The 12,817-nt window shown below is 33.6% G+C and overlaps 1 protein-coding gene across 1 annotated transcript in view; it reads left to right on the top strand.

The window, feature by feature from the left end:
* DYNC2H1 (dynein, cytoplasmic 2, heavy chain 1) overlaps positions 1 to 12,817 on the top strand; it is a 376,294-nt gene that overhangs the window by 96,149 nt on the left and 267,328 nt on the right. The window contains exons 54-59 of the mRNA XM_011984411.1: positions 953 to 1,107; positions 4,868 to 5,005; positions 8,913 to 9,026; positions 9,626 to 9,786; positions 11,021 to 11,144; positions 11,925 to 12,046. Coding sequence (XP_011839801.1) covers positions 953 to 1,107; positions 4,868 to 5,005; positions 8,913 to 9,026; positions 9,626 to 9,786; positions 11,021 to 11,144; positions 11,925 to 12,046 — 814 coding nt within the window. The remainder of the gene's footprint in view (positions 1 to 952; positions 1,108 to 4,867; positions 5,006 to 8,912; positions 9,027 to 9,625; positions 9,787 to 11,020; positions 11,145 to 11,924; positions 12,047 to 12,817) is intronic.

Here is a 12,817-nt window from a genome sequence, read left to right on the forward strand (position 1 = left end):
TTAGTAAAGACGGGGCTTCACCGTGTTAGCCAGGATGGTCTCGATCTCCTGACCTCGTGATCCGCCCGCCTCCGCCTCCCAAAGTGCTGGGATTACGGGCGTGAGCCACCACGCCCAGCCGGAAATATGTTTATATATCCCTTTTTTCAGTTATTAGAAAATAGATTTGTAATAGGAGAAACCAAAATCAATTACATCATTTTAGAAGTTTGTTGTAGTAATCTAAGAGAGACAAGATGAAGGCCTAAACCAAAGAAGAGGTAATAAGAATGGAGGAAGGAATGGACTTGGTGGATATTAGGAGGTAATCTCAATGAGACTTGATGATTACGTAATGGCTGTGGCACACAAGAAGAAGGAGAGTCAAGGATGTTTCTTGGGGTTCTGTCTTGGAATATTCATTACAAATTGATTTCATTCACGGGGGCTGGGAATACAGATGCAAATTGTGTCAGTGAGAGGAATATAATGTGTTTGATCATGGATATATTGAATCTAATGTGAACTTATTCTTAACTTTTTGGCATTTGAAGTCTTGTTTCTCCCTGTATCAAATGGGAGTGGATAGGTATTTTGTATATTGCTTTTCTGTTCAGCAGATTGTATTTAGCTCACTTTTGGATTACTGTACATTTGTTATATAGTCCCAATTAATTTATGTATTATGACAACATGTAGATTTATTTTTCTTGCAACAATAAAGATGTTCAGGGGAAATATATAACAATAGATGAATAGATGCTACTAAAACTAGAGAATTCAAAATTCCTAAGAAGATGGGAGCTGTGAATAGTTGTCTTTTGTGCATCTTTAAGCAAAGATGCTATCTCATATTTATAATTATATAGCATGGAAGTATCTTGTATAAAATAACTATCATTAGGATATTTTCTCTTATTTTTAATGAGTCATGCATATAATAAGTTATTTTTATTTTCTATTTTTTTTCTAGTTGATCCTGATTTTCTAAAATCATTTTTATTAATCCATGAATCTTGTAAAGCATATGGTGCTACACCAAGCCGATATATGACCTTTTTACATGTGTATTCTGCCATTAGTAGCAGCAAGAAAAAGGAATTATTAAAAAGACAAAGTCATTTGCAGGTATAGTATTGGTAATCTTGAATTATTTTATCTATATATAGGAAACAAGAGTTTTGTAAATTGCAATATTATGTTGCGAGTGGCATATATCTGGTATTAATAAATGTACTGTATTAAAAGCCTTGGAAAACAGTCTCACTTTCGTACCTATGTTGCCCTCTAGGTTTTCGTAATGATTTGTATTTTTTTTTAATTCAATGGTTATTTCTTGTCTTCACTGGTTGGCATTTATGGGTTTTTGATAGCTTATGGTACTCTCTTTAAGAGTCTCTTTCACATGAAAACATTTTTAGAAATTAAGAAAACTGTTCTTCGGCATAAGAATGATACAATGGACTTTGGGGACTTGGGGGAAGAGTGAGGTGGGGAGGGATAAAAGGCAACAAATATGGTGCAGTGTATACTGCTCTGGTGATGGGTGCATCAGTATCTCACAATTCACCACTAAAGAACTTATGTAACCAAATGCCACCTGTACCCCAATAACTTACGGCAAAGTAAAATAAAATAATAATAAAAAAGAAAACCCTGTTATTAATTAAAACATAATATCCAAGATTATACTTTGTAATAACCTTTAAAATTAAAATTATATTTTATAAAGTAATGTTTTCATCCATGTCACTTAGTACATTCTGGACAGTTTTCTTTCTGTATTTCTCTAATTATAGAGCTTTAACTTAAATGTGACATTAGAATGTCAGCCTCCTGAAGTTGTTAGAGAACATTTCCTCTCTGAAATTCTAGTTTCCCTTTGTTAGGGTAATAAAGTAGGCTCCATCTTAATTGACATAATTATCTTTATCATTTCTACTGATTCACTTTCATTTATATTAAGGTACTAACTATACAGGCTTTTGGGAGGATTGATTTCCTGATTTAGTTCTCTATGGTACTTTGGATAAATTACTTTAACTTACTGTTTTGCAGCTTAATTGGGTCAATGGTAGTTGTATGTGAATATATTAGATAAAATTCATAAATTCATATGGAAATAACCTAGCTTATTACCTGTACTTTATGTTGGGTGCTCAATAAATATTAATTAGATTCCTTTTTTGCCGTTACTCTTTCCCCAAATCTTCTGATTTGTTAGGTGACAAAAACACGATAGAAGATAAAGAGTTTTTTTCATGTATATCCCTGGGTTCATTATTCTGTTGTTTGAATAGTAGGATGGGGTACCATCAATGGCCAGGCCAGGGTCAAATGCCCACCCAAAATGCAGGTAAGGCAAGTGAATGACAGCCCACCAGAACCATATGTCAGGCAGTCTCTTACAAGAAAAGTGAATATTAGATAAACAAAATCAGGTCATGTCTAGTATAAAAAAGAGTGACTTGAGTCCTTTTTCCCTGTCAGTGAGACTGAAATTAGAAAAGGTTTAGTGAGTTATTCCTTTCTTGCTATTTTCTCTCCCATCTAATGTAATGGTAAAAAGTATTTTTTATTAAGTTCAGTGTTTAAACTATCAAATATGTATTTATCTGTTTAGCTTTTCTGTGATGCTTTTTTTCAAGTCTTATGTATTTACTTTTTAAAATTTTATAGATATTGATAATTTTATTGATATTTATGGGGTACATGTGATATTTTGATTCATGCAAGAATGTGTAATGATCAAAGGGTGATTAGTGATGTGGAACAATTTTTCATATACTTGTTGGCCATTTGTGTGTCTTTTTAAAAAAAATCTATTCAGATCCTTTGCCTACTTTTTAATGGAATTCTTTGTTGTTGTTGTTGTTCAGTTGTTTGAATTTCTTGTATATTCTACATGTTAAGCCTCTTGTCAAATGAACAGTTTGCAAATATTTTCTCCAATTTAACAGGTTGTTTCTTCACTCTGTTAAATGTTTCCTTTGCTGTGAAGAAGCTTTTTACTTTAGTCTCATTTTTCTATTTTCATTTTTGTTGCCTATGCTTTTGAGATCTTAACCATAAAATTTTTGCCTAAACCAATATCCTGGAGCATTTCCTCAATGTTTTATTCTAGAAATTGTATAGTTCCAGGTCTTTTGTTTAAGTCTTTAATCCATTTTGAATTGATTTTTGTGTATGATGACAGAGGGAGGTCTAGTTTCATTCTTTTGCATATGGATATCCAATTTTCCCACCACCATTTAATGAATAGAGTGTCCTTTTCCTAATATATTTTCTCGTTCCTTTGTTGAAAATCTGTGGACTGTAAATACATGAATTTATTTCTGGGTTCTTTATTCTGTTCCATTGGTCTGTGTGCATGTTTTATATCAATACCATCCCATTTTGGTTACTGTAGCTTTGTAGTATATTTTGGAGTCAGGTAGTGCGATGCCTCTATCTTTGTTCTTTTTGCTCAGGATTGCTTTGGCTATTCAGGCTCTTTTGTGGTTCCAAACAAATTTTTTGATTTTTAAAAAAAAATTTATGTGAAGAATGTAATTAGTATTTTCATAGGTATTACATTGAATCAGTAGATCGCTTTGAGTAGTATGGCCATTTGAACAATACTAATACTTCTTTTTTTTTTTTTTTTTTTTTTTGAGGTGGAGTCTTGCTCTGTTGCCCAGGCTAGAGTGTAATAGTGCAATCTCGGCTCACTGCAGCCTCCAACTCCTGGGTTCAAGTGACTCTTGTGCCTCAGCCTCCTGAGTAGTGGGGATACAGGCAGCTGCCACCCTGTCTGGCTAATTTTTTATTTTCAGTAGAGATGGGGTTTCATTATTTTGGCCAGGCTGGTCTGGAACTCCTGACCTCAAGTGATCCACCCACCTCAGCCTCCCAAAGTGCTGAGATTACAGGCATGAACCACTGCACCCAGCCACAACAATGTTAATACTTCTGATCCATAAGCATGAGATATCTTTCCCTTTTTTTTTTGGTATCTTCAATTTCTTTCATCCGCGTGCTGTAGAGGTCTTTCATCTCCTTGGTTAACTTTATTCCTAGGTATTTTTTTTTTTTTTTTTGTAGCTGCTGTAAATAGGATTGCCTTCTTAATTTCTTTTTCAGTGAGTTTGTTATTGAAGTCTAGAAACATTACTGATTTTTCTGTGTTGATTTTGTATCCTGCAGCTTTACTGAATTTGCTTATTACTTCTAAGAGTTTTTTTGGTGGAATCTTTAGGGTTTTCTAGACATGAAATCATGCTAATCTATAAAGAGGGACAATTTGACTTCCTCTTTTTCAGTTTGGATGTCTTTTGTTTCTTTCTCTTGCCTGATTGCTGTGGCTTGGACTTCTGGTACTCTGTTGAATAGGAGTGGTGAAAGTGGGCATCCTAGTCTTGTTCAGTTCTTAGAAAAGGCTTCCAGCTTTTCCCCATTCAGTGTGATGTGAGCAGAGGGTTTGTCTTTATTATGTTGAGGTATGTTCTTCCAATGCCTAATTTTTTGAGAGTTCTTGCCTTGAAGGTATGTTGAATTTTATCAAGTGTGTTTTCTGTGACTATTTTGATGAATATCTGGTTTTTGTCCTTTGTTGTGCTGATGTGATATATTATGTTAGCTGATTTGCATATGTTGAACCATTCTCTGTGATGCTTTAAAATTTGTTTTTCTTTAAAACCTCTGTGGGATCTTTTACTACATCTTAATGAGTATTATATGAAATAAATTGTTATAATTAGCAATAAGAAAAAATCTAAGTCTACTTGCTACTGTTTTGTATATACACACTTAACATGTTTGCTTGATTCTTTTCTATAGGGCTTTATTTACTGTGTGTATGTAAAATTCTTTTTTTAAAATATTACCAATCAATATTTTATTGATGTAGGCTGGTGTATCTAAACTAAATGAAGCTAAAGCTCTTGTGGATGAACTGAACAGAAAAGCTGGAGAACAAAGTGTATTACTTAAAACTAAGCAAGATGAAGCAGATGCTGCCCTTCAAATGATCACAGTGTCAATGCAGGTAATGTTTGGAGTGATCACAAAAATGAAAACAATAGGGAGAGCATTTATGACTGACTGTCAGTGAAAAATCACATTTTCACTTAGGTGGATTTAAAAAACATTGCTTTTTCATACTGAGTCAGACTGATGTTATGTACTTAAGCTTTTGTGGAAGGGCATGGTATTTTCCCACATTGTTTAGAATGATTACTCAGTGCATTCAGTTGACCATATGCAACTTATGTAGTCTCTTTTTATATTTTAAATTGGCATGGATCTGTCTGTAACTGATTTTATTTCTTATACTCTCCCGGTTAGGTTGGTATTTCCTTTTATTTTTCTTAGAATTCTCTCCTTCAGGCTTTGAGAGTTTTCCTTGCTTTTAATTTTCTGAAGATTTATGGAATGTTTTTCTTCTTTCAGTACTTTCATGATGTTTTGCATTTTGAGTATATATTTTTTGAGCTGTTGCCTTTGTTTTGTTGAACCCCTTCAAAGAAGATTTCTCTGAGTTCCTTCCTTGCCCCAGTATTTTATGTCTCCATCCTCTTTCAGGATGCTCTTGTTCATTTTATTGCTCTTACTACCAACTGCATGTAACTGTTTTCAAATTCATCTTTTTTATTCTTTATCCTAACTCCTTTTATTAGCTTCAGACTTACTCAATTACTGGCAGGGCATGGTTGCTCACGCCTGTAATCCTAGCTCTTTGGGAGGCCGAGTGGGAAGATCGCTTGAGCCCATGAGTTTGAGACCAGCCTGGGCAATATAGTGAGACCTTATCTCTACAAAAAAATTAAAAATTAGCCAAATGTGGTAGCATGTGCCTGTAGTCCCAGCTACCGAGGAGGCTGAGGTAGGAGGATTGCTTGAGTTTAAGAGACAGAGGTTTCAATGAGCTGAAATCATGCCACTGCTCTCCAGCCTGGGTAACAGAGCAAGACTCTCAAACAAACAAAAAAAAAATTCAGTTTTATCTGTTAAACATGTCTTTTTAGAAGTCTCTTGGGCATTACAATTTGAAACAGATTCAAAATTGAACTTACGAGTTTTCTTTCCTGTATTTCTTTCCTCAGGTTATGGTAGTATAATATACACTAATTATTTAAGACAGAACTTAAAAATCACATTGTACTGAGACTTTTGTTACCTTATCCATTAATGTAATGAGTCATTAAATTCTGTCAATTTTGCTTTCCTGACTATGCCTCAAATATGTTTCTCCATCTCCATGTTGGTGACTGTTATCTTGTCAAATAGGGACTAGTCTAATGCCTCTTTTAAGAAAATTAACTTTAATATTCATCAGACTAATATATATCTCAATTAAAAAATAAATGACATGAACAATCTTAAAAATAAAAAAGTTGTGGGACTTAGGATTTCAAGACTGACTTTTCAGTAATCATTTTAAGGCAGTGTGATATTAGTGTAGGCATAGAGATCATTGGAATGTGGTCAGTTGATTTTAGACAAAAATGCCAATTAAATGGGGAAAGATAGTCTTTTTAAAAAATAGTGCTGGATATTTGGATGTCCAAGTAGAGAGAGAAAAAGCCCAGAACCTTTCCCTTTTAACTTACACAAAAATTTACACAGTATGGATGATGGATCTAAGATTAGAACATTAAATTATAAAACTTAGAAGAAAACACAGGAGAACATCTTTATGACCTTGGGTGAGATAAAGACTTATTAGATGTGATATCAAAATAGAAAAAGAAAATTGATAAGTTGGATTTCATCAAAATGAAAACTTCTGCTCTTTGAAATGAAATAAATGAAATAAGTTCTGAAATGAAAAGGCAAGTCACAGACTGAGAGAAAATATTTACAAAACATGTATTTGATAAAGAACTTCTATTCAGAATTTTTAAAAAGTACTACAACTCAATAATAGTAAAACGGAACTCCAGTTTAACAATGAACGAAAGATTAGAGCAGACCATTTATGAAAGAAGATCTATAAACGACCAGTAAACACATGAAAAGATGTTAATTTCATTATCATCGAGTAAATGTAAGCTACAGTCCCAGTGATATGCTTCTACATATCCACTAGAATGGGTGAAATAAAAAGACTGGAAATACCTCAGTCTAGTGTGGCGAGGCGGGGTGGAGCATCTGGAACTCTTTATAATTGCTGGAGGAAATGAAAAATGCTACAGTTACTTTTCAAAAGTTTGGCACAGTCTCATAAAGTTAAATATATCTTAGTACATCAGCCAGCAGTCCCACTTTCAGATTTTTAGCTAAGAGAAATCAAAACTTGATAAATCTTAGAAACGTTACACTTAAGTGAAAACAGCCAGACACAAAAGACTGTATACTATATGATTCCTTTGTGAGAAATTATAGAAGCAGCCAATCTATGATAGAAATCAAATTAGTGAGTACCTGACCTGGTAAGTAATACATCAGAAAATGTACATATAATAATTTTTATACTGTAAAACTTTAGCATAATTTTTTTCTCAAGGTATTTTGGAACAAAATTAATATAAATATTTACTTAATGAAATCAGCCATTTTTATCGTTAAAAAAACTGTCAATTATTTTGACCTTAAAAGAGTTATTTGAAATGTGAAAAATCAAACACTACATAAAGGATAACATGGTTAATTACCATGTATTTATAAAGGAAAATATTCGGCATTATGTGTGCTTTGTGTACTCTCTGGCTAGTGACATTAGTAATACACACTGAGTATGTGCTACTTTTTTCTCTGTGCTGTTCTGAGAAGCAATATTTCTAAGACTGTAGCTAATTTTATTATCCAGCAGAGACCCAGGAGAATAACTATGCATCTCATAAGTTAATAATTTTGCTTAATTATAAATAGCAGATATTTCTGTTTGGTATTTTGTAGAAAGTACTGTCTGAAGAGATAGCTTAAATACCAAATTGTGTAACTTCTAAGGCTTGCAATTCTAGGTTTATGGCATGAAGAAAGTGCAAATTAAATGCTATACAAACTCAGAATAGAGATACCTTCCAATTGGATCAGGAGGTTAATAAAAGAAGGAATTTATGAGCTGTGCCTGGGCTGTTTAAGTGTTCAATACATTTTATTATGATTATTTAGGAAACTATGCATTTCAAGATCTGGGCATGGCAATACATGCTTTTAATGTCAGCTACTTGGGAAGCTGAAGTGCAGGGGAACCCTTGAGTCCGGGGAGCCTAATCAACGTAGTGAGACCCTGTCTCAAAAAGAAAAAAAAAAGGAAGGAAAAAAACTCACAATGACAAATATATACAAAGATGTTCAACCTCATCAATAATCAAGGAAATACAAATTAAAAGCATACTTTGAAAGTTATGCATTTCTGCTGGGCTCAGTGGCTCATGTCTGTAATCCCAGCACTTTGGGAGGCCGAAGCAGGTGGATCACAAGGTCAGGAGTTCGAGATCAGCCTGGCCAACACGGCGAAACCTGATCTCTACTAAAAATACAAAAATTAGCTGGGCATGGTGGTGGGCATCTGTAATCCCAGCTACTTGGGAGGCTGAGGTAGGAAAATCACTTGAACCCAGGAGGTGGAGGTTGCAGTGAGCTGAGACATGCCATTGCACTCCAGCCTGGACGACAAGAGCGAGACTCTGTCTCAAAGTAAATAAAAATAAAAATTAAAAAAAAGAAAATTATGTATTTCTATCTTCTTTAAATTTTATGTAAAAAGCATTTATTGCTTTGCTAAGTAGAAAAAATTAAAGCACTGAAACCTTTCTGATAGAAAATATGGAGTAAAATATATAATTGGTTTCCCAGGCATTTTGGAAACTCTCTTGTCATAGATTCAAAACTAATATTGGGTAAACATTTAATAGAAAATGTTATTTTGAAATGTTATATTTTAGATTTCGTGCTTTTAAATATCATGCATTAAAATTGATTGGAATGCCACTTAAATATTCTTATAGGATGCTAGCGAGCAAAAAACAGAACTTGAAAGACTGAAGCACAGAATAGCAGAAGAAGTTGTTAAAATTGAAGAAAGAAAAAATAAAATTGATGATGAATTAAAAGAAGTACAAGTAAGTTAAAAAACATGCTAAGATCCATTTACATTTTTGCTTACCAGCTATATGTAGGAATTTAAACATTATTTGTATCTCAAGTTGTTTTCTCATAGTATTATAAAATGTGGTTTTCAACCAAAATATTACTTGTAAAAGAGCACAAGAAGGAAAGCCTGCCAGAAAAAGTATAAATTAATGGATGATAATTTAAAAGAATCTTTGTTTTCCATGAGCCATATGGTTTTGATTGTAGAGGGAAAAAATATGTTAGATAAATTAAGATATACTGTTAAGCTCTTTTTCTCCAGTTGATTAAATTAGTCAGCTAGTCCTAAGATATAAAGAGCGTCTTGAAAATGACAAATTGTCTCAAAACAAGTTAGATTTTCCAAATTAGATTGTTGCAGTTGTGGTGGCAAGAAGTCTTACTGTCTCAACTTGAACGTTTTTTACTCCTTGTATGATTTAAAGCATTTTGTTATTTTAAGAGAGAGGACATTAGTAACTATAGTCATTTTGCATAAATGCAAAAGATAATAAAAGATAATTTGTCAAGAGTTAGTGATTTAAAAAATATAGAATTTGAAAATAAAAATTGCCTTTTTCTCTTTTAGCCTTTAGTCAATGAAGCTAAACTAGCAGTTGGAAACATTAAGCCAGAGTCACTTTCAGAAATCCGCTCACTACGCATGCCACCTGATGTAATTAGAGACATTCTTGAAGGAGTTTTAAGGTTGATGGGTATCTTTGATACATCTTGGGTGAGCATGAAAAGGTAAATTTTTCAATTTGTGAAAAATATTATTTCAGCAATGAATGACACATTCTTTCATAGTTTTAAATATTTCTTATATTGTTTTTCAAAGTGCACTTCATCTAAATACATGGGTATTCATTTTGCCTTGAAATTTCAAGGTATTCTATGTAATCATATATCAGGATCTATATATTCCTTTCTCTAAGTGGTTGTTAAAAGTGTCAGAAGAAAAGGAATACCTTAGAATCTTTAAGAAATTTCTCAATAAATATAATAATGTATTTGGTCCATACACAGTAGAGAGGACTGTGATTTCACTGTGATTTACTGATGAAGAAAATACAACCACTATCCTTAAGAGTCTTGTATTACTGAGAGAGGGAAAGAGACAGAGACAGAAACAGAAAGAAGGAGACCCTTAAATAATAGAAGGGAGCTGGAAACTAGAAGAGAATAAGGTATTAACACAATATGAAGCCATGCAGGCTCAGGTTTCATGTTATAATAGTGGTGTTATGGTTTGTGCCGATATTAAGTTCCTTGTTAGTATTTAGGTTGATAGTAAAGAGTTCATTTTATATCTGGAGATGGAGGAGGACATAGGTTGAGAGAGTACTTTAAGTTACCTTAAAAGGAGTCAGACAATTTTCTTGCACATCCTAGAACATATGAGTACCTCATAGTTTACAAATAAGGATTTGAGTAGAACAAGATGTGATTCTTTCATATCATTTCTTAGTTTATTCACAGAACATTAGAAAGACTGCTGTACATCTCTCTAGAGTTTTTGTTGTCTACAAAAAGTCAATAATATGGCTGGGCACACCTGCAATCCCAGCACTTTGGGAGGCAAAGGCACTTTAGGCCAGGAGTTTGAGACCAGCCTGGGCAACATGGTGAAACCCGATCTCTAATAAAAATACAAAAAATTAGCCAGATGTGGTGGCACACACCTGTGGTCCCAGCTACTCAGGAGGCTGAGGTGGGAGGATCGCTTGAACCCAGGAGGTGAAGGTTGCAGTGAGCTGAGATTGTACCACGGCACTCCAGCCTAGGTGACAGAGTGAGACTCTGTCTCAAAACAAACACAAAAAGTAAGGATAATACATTAGAAGCTTAAAGGTTTTAGTACCGTATTTTTTGTTAACTAATGGATTAAAAGTATTGCATTCACCATTTTGTTAAACTGATTTTTTTTCAGAAACAGCAAATTTTGTTTAGTCTCATTTAAGGAAATATGCTTTAATTTTAGTTTCCTTGCAAAAAGAGGTGTAAGAGAAGACATAGCAACCTTTGATGCCCGAAATATTTCAAAGGAAATAAGAGAGAGTGTTGAAGAACTTCTTTATAAAAATAAAGGATCTTTTGATCCAAAGGTAATTTTTAAGTTATATCATAAATTTGCTTTTCCATACCATATAATATTCTGCTGTTTAAAATGTGATGTTTTGTCATTGCCAATTGTTTAGCTCACTTAAAAGTGAAAATCAAAAATAAGCTTATAGGTATTACATCTGGGAAGCATTAACCATCAGAATCAGGTAAATTAGAATCTAGGTAGCAGGGGAGATTTATTGAGTGGTTTTAATAGTTTTGTATCTGCTGTTGAAAGTTAAAAAAAAAAACTTTTTTTTTAACTTTCAACTGTCCTGGTGTGCTTTTATTTTTTCTTGTGTCACTTGTCAGATGACAACAGGTATCTGTGTTAGGACAGTGGTATCTAATTTCAGTGAACAATTTAGATTTCATGATTCTGGTATTTTTTTAGATCCCTTAATCAAAATGTTATGTACATCTTCTTTAATACCAATTACAATGGTTTTAAAGCTGCTCTTATCTAATAAAGATACTCGAACATTGTTGTGGCTGACACATGTATTCATTAGAAATGTGACTAATAGAAAATTATGTTGATAAAACATCTTTATTTTAAAGATTCTGTGTGGTTCAAAAATTTATTTTTAAGTGAAAATAGAGTTCATGTATATTTCTCTTAATCAAAATAGAAGTTCACTGTATTTTTGTTTTAGCTATAAGCCAAAAACTTCTTTATTTGGGTCAAGTTAATAAATGTCCAAATAAAGTGTGTTAGAATTAACTTTGCTTTCATCTGAAATTAAGTAAGGATGTTGAATCACTTCTCATGGATTTTTCAGAACGCTAAGCGTGCCAGTACTGCAGCTGCACCTTTGGCTGCCTGGGTGAAAGCCAATATCCAGTATTCCCATGTCTTGGAACGAATTCAGCCTTTGGAAACTGAACAGGCAGGATTAGAATCGTAAGTGAAATATAAAATATAAACAATTCTAACCTTTATTTTCATCAGTTTGATGAGGTTTTAATATTATTTTTTATTTTTTCTCTATTTGTAAAATGGCAGTTGACAATACTAAAATATATAAAATGAGTCAATTAAATGTAAATTTAAAAACAGATCAAAACAAGAAAGCAGTTAGAAGGAGATAGCAGAACCAACTCACTTTTTCTTTACCATTATTATATTGTTGGAAGCCTAGGTAGGTAAAAGTTCCTTTAGAAGGAGCCGAAGTTTCATAAAGGAATAATTTTTTTTTTTTTTTTTTTTTTGAGACTGATTTTGCTCTTGTTGCCCAGGCTGGAGTGCTATGGTGTGATATCGGCTCACCGAAACCTCTGCCTTCTGGGTTCAAGCGATTCTCCTGTCTCAGCCTCCTGAGTAGCTGGGATTACATGCATGTGCCACCACGCCTGGTTAATTTTGTATTTTTAGTAGAGATGGGGTTTCTCCATGTGGATCAGGCTGGTCTTGAACTCCCGACCTCAGGTGATTCGCCTGCCTCGGCCTCCCAAGATGCTGGGATTACAGGTGTGGACTACCACGCCTGGCCAAGGAATAATGTTAAAGTACAAAAGGAAAGCTTTGGAAATTAAAGACTTTTATTTTTATTTATTTATTTATATATATATTTATTTATTTATTGAGATGGAGTCTTGCTCTATTGCCAGGCTGGAGTGCAGTGGCGCAATCTCAGCTCACTTCAGCCTCTGCCTGCTGGGTTCAAGTGATTCC

This window comes from Mandrillus leucophaeus, unplaced genomic scaffold (assembly GCF_000951045.1).
Source record: "Mandrillus leucophaeus isolate KB7577 unplaced genomic scaffold, Mleu.le_1.0 Scaffold267, whole genome shotgun sequence".
Classification (NCBI taxonomy): Eukaryota; Metazoa; Chordata; class Mammalia; order Primates; family Cercopithecidae; genus Mandrillus; species Mandrillus leucophaeus.